Genomic DNA, 14499 nt, shown 5'->3' on the forward strand with positions numbered 1-14499 from the left:
GGGTTCTGTGGCATCGTGCCTGGGGGTGCCAGCAGAATGCCTGGCACAGTCCATCATGGCTGCTACAGCCCAGCGCCCAGCACACATTGAGTGCTCTGTGGGGAAGGCCGTGCTTGTGTTGCAAGTTCTCTGAGACGGCTTACTGGTGACCAGAGTTTCATGCCTACTCTGGATCTGGGGCTGCTGCAGGGCTCTGGAAAGCCTCGCTGATGCCCCTCGATCTGTGGGTGAGTAAAGTGGCCCAAGGCCACCCACTGTCCAGCGGCTTTTCCTCCAGCACTGTGTGTTGTTGTGTCCAGGGTCCTGGGCCACAGGTAGAAAGGAGAAGCCCCTGGACATCGGACAGCCCAGACCAGGCCCAGAAAGGCATCAGGCCTTGGGTAGAAGTAAGAAACCTACATGGTCCATCTGTCCTGTGGCCCCTGTCTTAGCCAAATCTTCCTGGGAGTTGAGGGGCATCTTTTCCTAGGAATAGCTAGGAGGAGGATGTGAGGGTGGGGTCTTGAAGAGGTTGGTTCTGCAAATAACTACAGGAATTAGGGAGTTAGAAAAATACCCCCAGACTGGATTCCTTACTGCAGCTGCTTTGGGCAGACCCTTCTTACCCTTCTCGTGAAAGTGTCACCTTCTTTCTCTTTTCTGCACTACCTCTCCTGGTGGAAAAGATCTTGGGGAAAAAAAAGTAAGCATTTGTTCTATTCCAGCCCTGAAAAGGAGATCAGTGGGTGCATCCCATTTGTCCACGACCTCCCCCGCCTCCCCTCAACACTCCAGGCCAGGCGCAGCCATGCTGACACTCGACAGCACCTCCAGTTTACCTTGGCTCCCGTCCAGAGAGTCCAGGCCCAGCCCAGGGCGGCCCCCACCTCTCCACCTTTGTTACCAGGCCCCTCTACAGCGCAAAGAGCAGTTTAAATATAAATCAGTCCTGGACGCAAACAGAGCCTCGGCAAGTCTCAGAGCCATCACTGGAACTGAGAGCCCAGGTTTTGGACGAGTGCAAACAAGCAAAAACCGACTCCGTAAACCTTCCTGAGCGCGTCGGGAGGGGCGCGGAGGCTCCGCTTCCCTTCACAAGCGTCGGCGCCTCTCCGACGCCCCTGGCTCCCGCTGGCCCCCCCGGCGCCCCTCGCTCCTCCGCCAGTCTCCTCCGGCCCCCGCAGCCCTGCCGATCCCTTGTCGGGGCCCCTGCAGTCTGCGGGCCCGCGGCATTCACCCCGCCCCGTCAGCGCCCCGGGCGCCCCCCCCCCACCCCACTCAGCAGCCTCCCGCCCCCTCCCTCAGACTTCCCCCTCCCGGGGCCCGCCACCTCCCGCCCCCACCCTCCAGCGGGCGGGACCTTCTCCCGGGGCGGTCGAGCCTCGCGGGTCCCTGCAGGGCTGCGGGCGCGGAGACAACTCCGGCCGGAACGAGGTCAGGCGCAGCCGGCCACCGCGTCACACCTGTCTGAGGGGGCGGCGGCGGGGCGGGGGCTCGCAGCGCCCTTGACACCCGAGGGAAAGAGGGAGGAGGGAGCGCGCGTTTCATCATCGGCGGTGGCGGCGGCGGCCACTTATAAAACTTCTGGGCGCGCACCCTCGCGCTCAGTCTCCTCCGGCCGCGCCGCGTGCCTCCTCCGGCCACCAACGCCGCAACCGCCACTCGCCGGCCGCCCGCCGCAGCCCAGGCGTCCCGGCCCCGCTCGCCCGGCCTCCCGCCCCGGGCCCCGCGCTGCAGCCACCATGGGGCTCCTACCCGAGCCCGGCGCGCGCCAGGGCAGCGGCGCCTCTGCGGGCCGAGCCGGCCGCTGTCCCCGCTCTATCTTCAGCAACGTTAAGGTGAGCGGAGAACCCGGGACGTCCTGGCCCGAGCCGCGCCGGGCGCACCTTCGGCGGGGTCCCGGCGTCAGTGCTGCGGCCGCTCGGGAGGCGCTGGGGGGGGGCGGGCTCCCTCCGGGCGGGCTCCCTCCCCCGCCGTCCATCCGTCGGTGTCACGCTCCGGGACGCATCCCCGCGGGCCCCGCGCCGCCGGCGAGGAGGCACCTGGCCAGGGAAGCGCGTGCTGGGCGTGTGTGCGTGTGTGCATGTGTTTGTGCGAGTATGTGCTCGCGCGCGTGCTCACACGCCCTCGTCAGGGTAGGAAACAGGGCGATGAAAGTACTTGCTTATTGGGCCAACTATCTATTCAGATAGTCCTGGCACTAGCCGAGGGAATTGTTCTGTTCTTTGAAAAAGAACATCTCCGGGGCACCTTTTTTGGCTCCTGTGGGCAGTTACTTCGTTAAGGGAATGGACTTGGAGTTGCCCGTGTCTGGCACCTTGTAGGGGACAGGCTGGGGTCCCTCTGAGATGAATATCAGAGCCCATCTCATCCTGGGTGGCTGGCAGAAGGGCTGTTCTCCGCTAGGCTTTCGTCTTCCCCAAGGGCGGCAGTGCGTGAGCTCTGCTACCTGAACGGGCTGCTGCCTGCAATGCTGAGAATTCCCCCGAGGCTGGCAACCAACACTGCAGCTCTTGGACCAGCTTTCCTGGTCCGGAACTGGCCCCAGGAAAGCAGCGGCTTTCGCAGTCTATTCCGTAAAGTCTAGGCAGGTGCCTGGCAAGTTATGGGGAGTAGGTGAAGGTGTGTAGGCAGTAGTGTGGTGAGGACCCCCCAGGGGGTCAGGAATGCTTTCCACCCCATCACAGGTCCAAGAGGACTGGAATGGTTGAATCCACACTCGGGCTTTTTTGCCTCTTCTGGCAGGGCAGAAGCAACTGAGGAATGCACCTCCGGTGGTGAGGATGTGGGAGGTTGTAAAGCCCAGGTCACAGGCTCCTTGGGGTCAGGGTGGGAATTATGGTGCAGAGAGGTTGTTTCTGGCAAGCACACAATCAGATGGGGCTAGGTAATGCCTCCAGTGGCGCAATTAAGGGGAACCCAGAACATACAAATGGAGGATGGGGGTCTCTGTGGGCCAGTTATGTGTGTCCAACAGAAAAGGATCTGGAGGTCACAGTGGAGCCCATCTATGTACTTACTCATATTGTTAGCAGTAGAGCTGGGCTCCCCACTCCTGCTTCTGCTCGTTCCCCACACCACACTAAATAAAGGTTGAATTGATTCCATGGTTGGACATAAATAACACATAGAAATTTTGAGATACTTTAAAATAATCCTCAAATCTCCTCACCTTTGGCCAGACCCTGATGAGAACACTGTGTGTGGTTTTGGTTCCATCATTTAAAGGAGTTTAGAGAAGTTTCAGCAGAGAATTGTGGAAAACTTGGGGTTTATAAATTAGGAATTGGGAGGAAAGGGCAGGGGCAACAGTTGGGTGGTCTGAAAAGAGAGAGGCCCAGGAGGGAGCCAGGGTGGGGGCAACTCTCTCTGTTTTCACCACTCTTAGGGTTGGGAGCAGGAGGGACAGCTGACAGCGAGGGTAACGCCAAACGAGACTGATCCATTTAGACCCGCCCTGAGTCCCTAAAATAAATGAGTTTATGGCAGCAGTTTCTTTGAAGATCTATAAAAATAAGATAATGTATCACATGCTGATGATATAGCCACATGTGCCTGAGGCCTGGGCCCAGGCCAATTGGCCTCCGGAAGGCTCATACCAGTTAGGAGTTTTTCTGAACTCTAAAAACCAGATTCCTTTAATCATTGCCTCCGTTGATCCATAGTAATTCTAAGACCAGAGTTAGGAGCAACTTCCACTTAGCTTCACTTATCCGCCTGAAACCAGGTAGGAGACTGGATATCTCAAGGCACATCTGGGGGCTGGAATTCCATTAGTTAAACTCCCTGAAGTCATTTCTTCCAGGGGGTAGGGCTGGCTTCTGGGGGCTTTGCTATTTGATGAGAGATTTCCTTCTCCCAGTGAGAGGTTTGGTGGCTGCCATGCACCCTGCCAGGGGGGTATGGACTGCACATGTCGTGACATGTGTAACATGGGAGGAACACAGGACACCCAACCTGAGGACCCATCATTTTTCTAGGTTCCTTGTTGTTGGGACAGACTAACCAATAGGCTTTATGACATTCCTGCAAAACGCCACATACCACATGGTTTAGGGAAAGAAGATGAAGCCAGGGGACTCAGATCCAAGCCCCATGCCATCCCCTTACTAACTAGGTAACACAGGGAAGTATCCCTGAGCCTCGGAGTCCTTATGGGAAAAAAAACTGGGTAACATGAACAGTTCCCTCCTCCCGGAGGCAGGGTAGAGAAGCCCTTCATAAGGATTATGTGGAATGAGGCAGAGGAAATGGCTTTGTAAACCATACTGGGCTTTCTGGGATTGGCATCATTGTGAGGTCAGTTCTCGCCTCAACAAACAAGACTGTGAATTCAAACGTCATTTAGGATCGATTATTCCACCAATTACGCCTCATTCTATGAGACATAGTTAATAGTTAAGAAAAACTACAGTTAATAATAATATCCAAAAATAGCAATAGTAGCGAACAGCAACAGATCTGTCTGAATTTACTGGGAACTATGGAAATATCTTACCCATATGCAGTCCTCATTACAGCTCTGTCAACTGGATGCTGTTACTGTCCCCATTAATGATGAGGAAAACAAGGCTTAGTGAGGCTGGTCCTTTGGGCTTGGATACATAACCAGAAAGAGTGGAGTGTAGAGGAACCAGGAACGTGAGCCTCCAGGTCAGAACCCCTAACCCCTGTGCGCCTGGCCCTCTCTGTCGCACGGCACTGGTCAGCTCAGCGTTAGCGCGTGGAGATTCCTCAGATGTGCTTGTTCCGAGTGGTCAGGGCTTTCTCCAGGCCCTGGTGACACACACTTCTCAGCCGTGACCAGGGACCACTGCCATGGCTGCAGCACAGATCCGCGTAAGCAGTAACAGGCTCAGACCCTTTCACTCCTCCCGACCTCATCTCGAGCCTGGTGACTCTCAGGCTCAGGCTGAGTTTTTGGTACTTCCTTCTGCAGGAGTCAATACAATCGTGTTAATCTAGAGACAGTCTCAATTGCCTCTGGGTTACAGCATTCTTAAGAACTAGAGGACCTGCTCGCCAGTCATGGTTAGAGGGAGCAGTTTGGTGTCCAGTACGCCAAAGCTCTAAATTAAAAACAGGTTCATTCAGCAATTATGGGGCAGGGGTGGGGGAGTTAGCGGGGAGCCTTTTGGCTAACTTATCCTGGCAGCCTCAAAGAGATCTGTTTCTTCTGAAAGTGAAACTTTTGGGGCCAAACTGAGGTTGTCTTATAGAAGGAGTGGTCGATTGGTAATTGCTGCCCAAAGTTTGGGAACTTAAACACACCCAGGGCCCCAGTGTAGGGAAATAATGGATATCCAGTCGGTGGATGGAAGGCTGGGGAAGAACAGTGGGAAGAAAGGGATAGACGAGTCTCACAGCTTGGCCTGGGTGGCCCTGGTGACCTGTGACCTGTGACCTGGAGGGAGGCCCCCGAATGAGGGAGAGGTGCTTTGTCCTGGCCTGTGTCCGTAACGTCCTGAGGCCTCTGACTCCCAATCATGGGGCAGCAGTTTGGACTTAACTTCTCAGTTTCCAGAGGAAAGTGCTATATCCCAGCAACCTGCAATCCATGCTTGGGGAGACACTCTGAAGAGAACCCTCTGGGCCAAAAGAATTCCTTCATCAACCTGGTGGATTAAGATATGCTCCTCCCTCCCCAGGATGTATTTCTCTGACATTGGGGACAGCATATATTATGATCTCCAGGGTGTCTGTCCCCTGAGAGGCCCACCTTGCCCTGCTTGTGTGTGTGTGTGTGTTGGGGAGGCAGTTTTGGGGGATGGTTTGGGAGGTGGGGAGGGAGAACCATGGGAATGGGTGGGGTGGTGGTCAAAGGTCACTTAGACCCTTTCCTCCTGTAACTATGCTCAAAGCCCTTCCTAGCTTTCCTCGTGTCTCCTGGTGATGAATTCGTGACCTGTGCTGCCACAGAACAAGTGGCAGAGGGATTTATTTTGAAATAATTATAGATGCATAGGAAAAACAGTGCTGAGAGGTCCTGTGTTTACCCAGTTCCTCCCAAGGATTTCATCTTACATAATTACAGTGTAATACCAAAAGCAGGAAATTGACATTGCCATGATGTGTGAGTATAGTTCCAGGCCATTTGATCGTGTGTACAGATTCAGGGAGACACCACCCCACTGCTTCAAGACAGAACTATCCCATCTCCACAAAGGTCTCCTTCTGACTCCTATCCTTGATATGTTCTCTAGCACAGTAATTTTATCATTTTGAGAACATTATATAAATGGAGTCATGAAATATGTGTGTGACCTTTTGAGACTGGCTTTTTTCATTAAGCATAATGCCCTTGAGATCGACCCAAGCTGTTCCATGTATCAATAGTTTGTTCCTTTTTTGGGGGGGTACGCGGGCCTCTCACTGTTGTGGCCTCTCCCGTTGCAGAGCACAGGCTCTGGACGCGCAGGTTCAGCGGCCATGGCTCACGGGCCCAGCCGCTCCGCGGCATGTGGGATCCTCCCGGACCAGGGCACGAACCCGTGTCCCCTGCATTGGCAGGTGGACTCTCAACCACTGCACCACCAGGGAAGCCCTTTGTTCCTTTTTATTGCTGAGTACTATTCCATGGCATGGATGTATCGTGATTTCTCCGGCCATTCACCTATTGAAGGACCTTTGGGTTGTTTCCTGTTTGGGGCTATTACAAATAAAGCTGCTATGAACAATCATGTATAGGTTGTGTGGACATAAACTCTCATTTCTCTGGGGTGAATGCCCAGGAGTGCCTTTGCTAGGTCATATGGTAGTTGCACGTTGATTTTTAAAAGAAACTGCCAAACTGTTTTCCAGAGTGGCCATAACATTTTACATTTGCACCAGCAAGCTATGAGAAATTCAGTTTCTCTACATCCTGGCCAGCATTTAGTGTTACTGCTTTTTATTTTAGCTATCCTTTTTTTTTTTTTTTTTTTTTTTAAGAATTCCACCCCTACAGAGAGGCACTGCCTCTGGTGAAAATAAACCAGAGGACCCCATTTTTATGCAACAATAGAATGTAAACACCGGAAGGAACCTCCTCCAGTTAAATAAATGGGCCCAGGAGGGGAGGTGACCTGTGCAAGGTCTCAGGGAACTGGAAGTAGAGTATTTTAGTTATTCGAATTGGTGTGTAGTGAGATCTCATCATGGTCTTAATTTGCATTTCCCTAATGGCTGGTGATGTTGAACATCTTTTCATGTGCTCACTTGCCATGTGTATATGCTCTTCACTGAAACATCTGTTCATATATTTTGTCCATTTTTCTTTTCCTTTTTCTTTCTTTCTTTTTCTTTCTTTCTTTCTTTGTCTCTCTTTCTCTCTCTCTCTTTCTTTCTTCCTTCTTTTCTTTATTATTTTTGGCTGCATTGGGTCTTTGTTGCTACGCTCAGGCTTTCTCTAGTTGCAGCGAGCTGGGGCTATTCATCGTTGCGGTGCGCAGGCTTCTCCTTGCGATGGCTTCTCTTGCTGCGGAGTACGGGCTCTAGGCGTGCGGGCTTCAGTTGTTGTGGCATGAGGGCTCAGTTGTTGTGGCTCACGGGCTTAGTTGCTCCATGACATGTGGGTTCTTCCCGGACCAGGGATCGAACCCATGTCCCCTGCACTGGCAGGAGGATTCTTAACCACTGCGCCACCAGGGAAGTCCCTCCATTTTCTAATTGGATTTTTAAATTGTTGTTTTGAGAGTTCTTTATATATGTGAGATACAAGTCCTTTGTTGGGCATGTGGTTTGCAAATATTTTCTCCCAGTCTATAGCTTATGTTTTCATCCTCTTAACAGAATCTTTCACAGAGAAAAAGGTTTTGATTGTGATAAAGTCCAATTTATCAATTTTTAATTTTCTGGATACTGCTTTTATTGTCATGTCTAAAAACTCTTCACCAAATCCTAACTCCTGAAGGAGAAATCCTCTGTTTTCTTCTAAAAGTTTTATAATTTTTCATTTAAATCTATAATCCATTTTGAGTTAATTTTTGTAGAGATGTGAGGTTTAGGTAAAGGTTCATTGTTTTGCCTGTGGTTATGCAATTGTTCCTGCACCATTTGTTGACAAGACTCTCCTTTCTCTATTGAATTACCTTTGTATCTTTGTTGAAGATCAGTTGGCCATACTTGGGTGGGTCCATGCTGGGTTTTCTATCATGCTTCATTGATGTATGTGTATATCTCTCTGCCAGTACCACAGTGTCTTGATTACAGTAGCTAAATAGCAAGTCTTGATATCAGGTAAAACTTGATTTTCATTCTGCAATGGAATGATTACCAAACCTTATAACCCATTCAGTTTCTCTTCTACTTTGCCTTTTAGGAAGATTTAAGGACAGATTTAAAGCTTGCTTTTAGTAGGTGGATGGGATCTTACATATTTACATGTTTCCAGCTTTTCTTCTGGCCTTAGCTGAATGGTTGTCTTTTCCCTTGAATTTGATTTTTCAGTCTAAGTTCTTAAGCTTTTTCTATGCGTAATGCCAGCCCTGCAAGGGAGGTATCAGCATCTCCATTTCATACTTGAAATCGAGGCATATCCAAGACCACATATCCAGTCAATGGCAAAGCAGGAATTCCCACCAGGGTCATCTCACTCCCAGCCCCTTTCTTCCCATGGCCCCAGAATGCCTCTCAGTTCTGGATTCTTTCGTCCGTGAACCTTGGGGCCTGAGCGCAATGATCTCTGAGGTCCTTTCAGGTTCTCAGATTCCCATCTCATGCTAAGTTGCTGATTGAGATGAGACCAGGAGCAGGGCCAGCTGGGTCTGAGCTTTGCCAGGAGACCTGCTCTGAAACCTGGCAAAAGAGGAGGGTGCGGCTGGCCCGGTTGTCTGCGATCAATCCCAGCTCTCTTGGTTTCGTGGACCTTGATTCCCTGGGATGGATTAAATTTGATCGGGGTGAAGGATGAACCCAAGGCCAGGAGTCTCAGACTACACCGTGGACTGGATGGATGGGATGATCCTATCCAGCGAGCAGCCGTCTCCCAGAGCTGTCTTCCCAGCCTCGTTGCCTTGTTGGGTGGAGATGCTATGGAGGCTGTGGCTTGGGGAGAAGGCACCAGCCGGTGCAGTAACCCCAGGACTTGTGACCTGTGGGACACTCAGTCTGGTCAGCATTGGCACTGACCCCCACAGGGCTGACCACTGCCTCTATAAATATGGGCAAACTAACCCTTTCTTTATCATTTAGTGTGCACCAAGTCCTATAGGAATCTGATGACAAGTTTTATTTTGTTTACCCAAACATCAGCCATACCTATTTATGTTCTGAAAGATGTTCCATCCAACACCCTTGAGAGATGCTGGCCTGGAGCACAGAAGGCCTCAGTTAAAATGCAGAGGGCACCAGGGAGGGTATAGCAAGCTAGTGGTTGTCAATCTGCCCACCAAGATGCCCTGAATTCTAGAAGGGAGTGACCGGTCTCCACAATGGAGTAGGATAAGGGGATGAAGGGTGGTGTCGGGAAATGTGGTTTAACTAATCATGGATATTACATTTCTGTAGAATTTTATGTTTCGTCCTAGGATCAAGTGTATTTTATATTTTCCTCCACAATATATCTACATGCTTCCAAACAATATGTTGTATTTCCCCCCAAATCTTGGAGTAACACTGATGCTTCAGGAAGCTATGCCATGTCTAGCTCACGTCTGCCAGATGTGACCCCAGGTGGAGTTTGGGAAACAACACAGCAGGCCTCAAGTCAGAATTAGTTTTTCTAACCCAGCCAGCTTGTTGGGCATAGAGGGAACCTAGGAAATGTAAGTGGGACAGGTGTGGGGTGTGAATAGCAGACAGTTCCTGGGCTGAGCCTGTGGGACACCCCAGGAGAGGAACCGGCTAGAGAACGCAGTGAGGCCCCTGTTGGCCTGGGGAAAGGGGACAGTGGCAGAGGGGAGGGGGAGGACGGCAGGCTGCCGGAACCACACTTGTCCTGCCCGACTGGCTGCCAGAGAGATTTCAGGATGGAATTAAACTGACCACATTCTCAGTCTGTTTTACATGTCCTTCCTGCCTGTGCTCCAGGCCCTTCTGAAACTGTGCTGCTTTGCCTTTGATTCACAGTGCATTTGAGGGAAGTGGTGGGGAGCTGAGTGTGGATGTCGGAGCCTGGGCCTCGCTCACTCGTGAGCCTTTACTGCATGTTTGCGGAGGGAGGCTCTTCCCCAGGCTTCGCTGTTTGCACTCAGCTCTCGAAGAGACACCCACGTTTCCAAGAAACAATGGCCTGTAGGGCCCTGCTTCTCAGTGTGACCCACTGCCTCGATTTGCCCAGGACCGAGGGGGTTCCTGGGACACAGGACTTTCCGTTTTAAAACTGAAGACTTCTAGGCAGATTGGGTTAAGTTGGTCACCCCACTGCCATTTTACAAGAATGGACTTCCACCCACTGACTGTGGGGCAGGGGAGGTGCCCATGGAGAGCCAGGGATGGTGCCCAACAATGGAAATAAGCCTCAAGGACTCATGACAGGAAGGAACTGGAGGCTTCCAGGGAGAAACCAAGCGGCAGGGCCCACTTCTGCCTCTTGTTAGTACATGGAAGTTCTCCCGCCTGGCCCTGCCTTCATTCCCCGTTGTGATTTGTGCAGCATTTTTTTTTTGCATTACGCGGGCCTCTCACTGTTGTGGCCTCTCCCGTTGCGGAGCACAGGCTCCGGACGCGCAGGCTCAGTGGCCATGGCTCACGGGCCCAGCCGCTCCACAGCATGTGGGATCTTCCCAGACTGGGGCACGAACCCGCGTCCCCTGCATCGGCAGGCGGACTCTCAACCACTGCTCCACCGGGGAAGCCCTGTGCAGCATTTTTAACTTCTTACTGTATAGAATCCATACGAGTAATGATAAAACTGAGCTATAGAAACATGGTGCCCCTCACTTACAGAATTACTGAATTTCAGAATTGTATACCCCCAGAGTGAAGCTAGCAGAGCCCCCTCTTCCTGGCCACTCTCCTCATTGCTTCTGGTAGAAAGCAGTCTCCCCTCTCCCACAAGTCCTCTAGCTAGGTTGAAACAGAAAGCCACGTGTCCTGGGCTACCCTCCTCTAAAAGCCAGGCCAGGCTCTGAAGGTGGGTGTTGCTGAGGGGCACATGTGACCCTCCGACCCTTGTTGTCCCAGATCACAAAGGTTTCCTCGCTGGCTCTGGTTATCACTCACGAGGGGACCTCAGGCTTTAGGGAGGCTGGTGGGCCCGGGGTTTCCTGGAACCAGCAGAGACCTTCCCATGATTGGGACCCCACAGTTTGTTATGCTCTCAGGAGCCCAAGGCCTGCTCCCGCCCCAGCTCTCACACTCTTCCGTCTTACCCCCATCTTTCTCTCTTCTCACCCCAGCTCTCGCTTCTCCCTGACTTGGAATTTTCATGGAGAGTCCAGCAAGAGCCCTGGACAGGTCACTGGGTCCACCCCCCGGCCTCCAGCTGGGCGACATCTCTCTGGAGCAAGTAGACAAGGACCAGAGTCCCTGACTTGATCATTAGGGGGCCTGACAGAGACCCTTAAGGAGGGCGTCCGGCCTAATGCCAGTGGGAACATTCCTGTGGACCCCCGCCTGTGCCCCAGGCTGTAACGCCCACATCCCACCCACGCAGACTGGCCGAGCCCAAGCGAGGTAGAACCGGCCTTGTCTAGCAGACTGTCTCCAGCCCTGGACCTTGTCACTGACTTGGAAAGTGAGCCTCAGGGCCCTGTGGCTGCCGCTTCATTTCCAAACTGCGCTTGCTGTCAGGAGGCTGCCCTCTCGGGCTCGCTGCTGCTCCAGCCTCCTCCCTCTGTGTCCCGGGAAAGCACAGGCCCACTGAGTCAACATGTGAAGTTAATACATAAACACGTACAGTTAACAAGGAGTGGGGACAGGTGTTAGTCAAGCCTGTATTGGTTTACCTTAAAGTCACAAATTTTAGAATTCCCACCCTCAGCACCAACACATTTTTAGCAGCAATTATGATTTTCTGAGCTATCATCACAAAGACGGACGCGTTTTTTTAGGCCACATCTGTGTGATAAAGCGTAAGGGGATATGTGGATATTTAGTTGTGAATGCAAATGCTTTGTTGGGGGGCACCCACGTGTGCCAAATTTAGTGAAATAACAAGGGCAGGTCCTTTCAGAAACACTCTCTGTGCCACGAGGTGCATGTTGTCCATGTTGTGTAGTGGAGGAAAGTGGCAGGCAGCTTGTGGACACTGCCACATCACACAGTGACAGAGCTGCAATTCGGGCACTCTGTCTTAAGACCCTGTCCTCTGTGGCTGCTCTCCATTTCCCACCACAAACCCCAACCAGCCGAGCCAGGACTCTGCTACTTCCGTGCCCATACTCACAGACACAGCAGGGCTGCTTGTTCCTATTTATTGTTTTATTTTCCTGAACCAAATCTGACACTGGTGGCCCGGAAAGTCCTTCTTCCTCAGTCTTCCTCTCTTGTGGCACGTTGTCTCACCCACAGCACACAAGCGTTGAGACCAGGGACCCGGCGTGGGGTGGGAACAGCGACCAAGTGGCTTAGAAAACCTTCCTGAGCAAATAAATGGAAACCCAGTCTGCTGAACAACGTTTTATCATTTAACTCGTCTGTTCAGAAACTTGTAATGAGGAAATGACTCGTATAGCTAGTTATTGGCAAGGCAATAAATGAATCATGGGACATCCATCTATGAGATATTTACAAGACATGTTTTAAAGTTTTATTGCGAAAAGTTTCAACTTGAGGGAAGGGTTCGTTCTATAATGTTAAGTAGAGGCGGCAGGATGGACAACTGTATGAAGAGATGATCCAGATTTTTAAAAGTCACGAGACTTAAAGAGGGTATACCTAAACAGAGATAGTGCTCTGAGTGGGATCCTATAAATCGTTTCTTCTTCTTTGTGATGTTCTATGTTTTCCATATTTCTACAATAAACATGTCCTGCATTTATAATTAGAAAAAACTACCAATTAAAAGCCCTGAAGTCTGCGGTGACACCCACCTTTGCCTGGTGCCATGAGATCTGTCGTTGTGGTCTATGAAGTGAGACGTAAGGTGGGAGGAGGCTGATCTCCAGGTCCCTGAGGATGCACCAGAGGTACGGCCAGGAGGGCAGCCAGGGGACGGGATTGTCTATAAGGACCACTCCTGTGCCCATCACTGTTGTCACTGCGTTATTACATCTATTATTTCACTGGAGTCTTATGGCTCCTCAGTGATGGAGGTGAAGTCAGATAACAATGCTTTAACTCTTAAAGAGAGGCAAAACTATGGAACATTTTCTTTTCTGGGAAGATTGAGAAGTGTTTCTGTCCAGGAAGGCCTCTCTGCTCTTCTGGTGCCCCACTCCCAGGGACTGGCTCAGAGTTTGGGAATCCAGCCCTAAGGGTTGGCCAAACATCTTAGGGGAGTGAGTGTACCTGATAAGCTCTGTGCCATGTTAGGAAGAATGGGCCTCAGGGGGAGGTGGTGAGGGCAGAGTCTGGGACAGAATCTGCTAAGGGCTGCCTGGGGTCTGGTCCTGAGCCTGGAGTTTTATACTTGGGAGGATGTGATGACATCCCTGGGTTGGCTTTCACACAGTCATTTTGGTGAGTGTTGAGTCAGTTGGTGACCCACTGTTTGCAAGGCAGGACTCTGCTGATGTCATAAACAGCAGGGGTTTCAGAACTCTGAGGCTAGGAATGGTGTCAGTACAGCTGCCTGAGATGCATTCATTTGTTCATTTATTCATGCAACATGTAATTATTGATCACCTACCATCAACCATTGGAGGTACAATGATGAACAAAACAGAATGGGCCATGCCCTCATGAAAGATGTAAACAGTGGGCAGATGCACAAATAGATGCAAAGTTATAAGATGTGTCAAATAAGAGGGGAAAGAACTGGGTTTTGTGAGGGAGGAGAAGGTAGAAACAGAACTGGGTTCTGCTCAATACATCTGGGACCGCATACTCTGAACTCTAACATGCGACCTTCATGCTTCTGCTATTTAGCCGCTGCATGGGGAATACAACCATGAATCAGGCAAGGTCCCTGTCTTCCAAAGGCTCTGGTTAGTTGGGATAAGATGGGTCATAAAGAACTATAGTGAATTGTGGTTTTCATCCATATGACAGGTTTACAAAACATGGGACCCTCCTACTACAAATACCTAGAGTTACTGCATAAAATAGAACACCATCAAATATTTAAATGCAGAGCTGAACTTGCAAGAAAGAAAGTGAAATCTTCAGGGGCAAGAAACGATGAATGAGTTGGACACCCGAACAATGACTGTACCAGCAGGGGTTGAGGGGAAGCTGTGTATAAAGAAACCCTCAAGAAACTCCTGTTGCAGATTGGGTATTAGTAATCCTACAGGCACCAAAGATGACATGGGGAGCTGGCACGAAGACTCACGCATGAAACTGGGTCCCTTGCTCAGAAAGGAACCCGTAAAACTTTGCCCACCACCCTGTTACAGGTTAGAGGTATATCTCTAACAGGACCTCTGGGTAAAATAATTCCGCTGAGAAATCAAAACACCAAGTCCATGCCACATGGACTTGGAAGCAGAATGCATA

General features: G+C 51.1%; 1 protein-coding gene across 1 annotated transcript in view; it reads left to right on the forward strand.

The window, feature by feature from the left end:
- Positions 1-1366: 1366 nt before the first annotated feature.
- The window catches only part of SLCO2A1 (solute carrier organic anion transporter family member 2A1), a 79979-nt gene continuing 66846 nt past the window's right edge, over positions 1367-14499 (forward strand). Inside the window, exon 1 of the mRNA XM_067737773.1 lies at positions 1367-1817. Coding sequence (XP_067593874.1) covers positions 1722-1817 — 96 coding nt within the window. The 5' untranslated portion in view covers positions 1367-1721. The remainder of the gene's footprint in view (positions 1818-14499) is intronic.

This window comes from Pseudorca crassidens, chromosome 5 (genome assembly GCF_039906515.1).
Source record: "Pseudorca crassidens isolate mPseCra1 chromosome 5, mPseCra1.hap1, whole genome shotgun sequence".
Classification (NCBI taxonomy): domain Eukaryota; kingdom Metazoa; phylum Chordata; class Mammalia; order Artiodactyla; family Delphinidae; genus Pseudorca; species Pseudorca crassidens.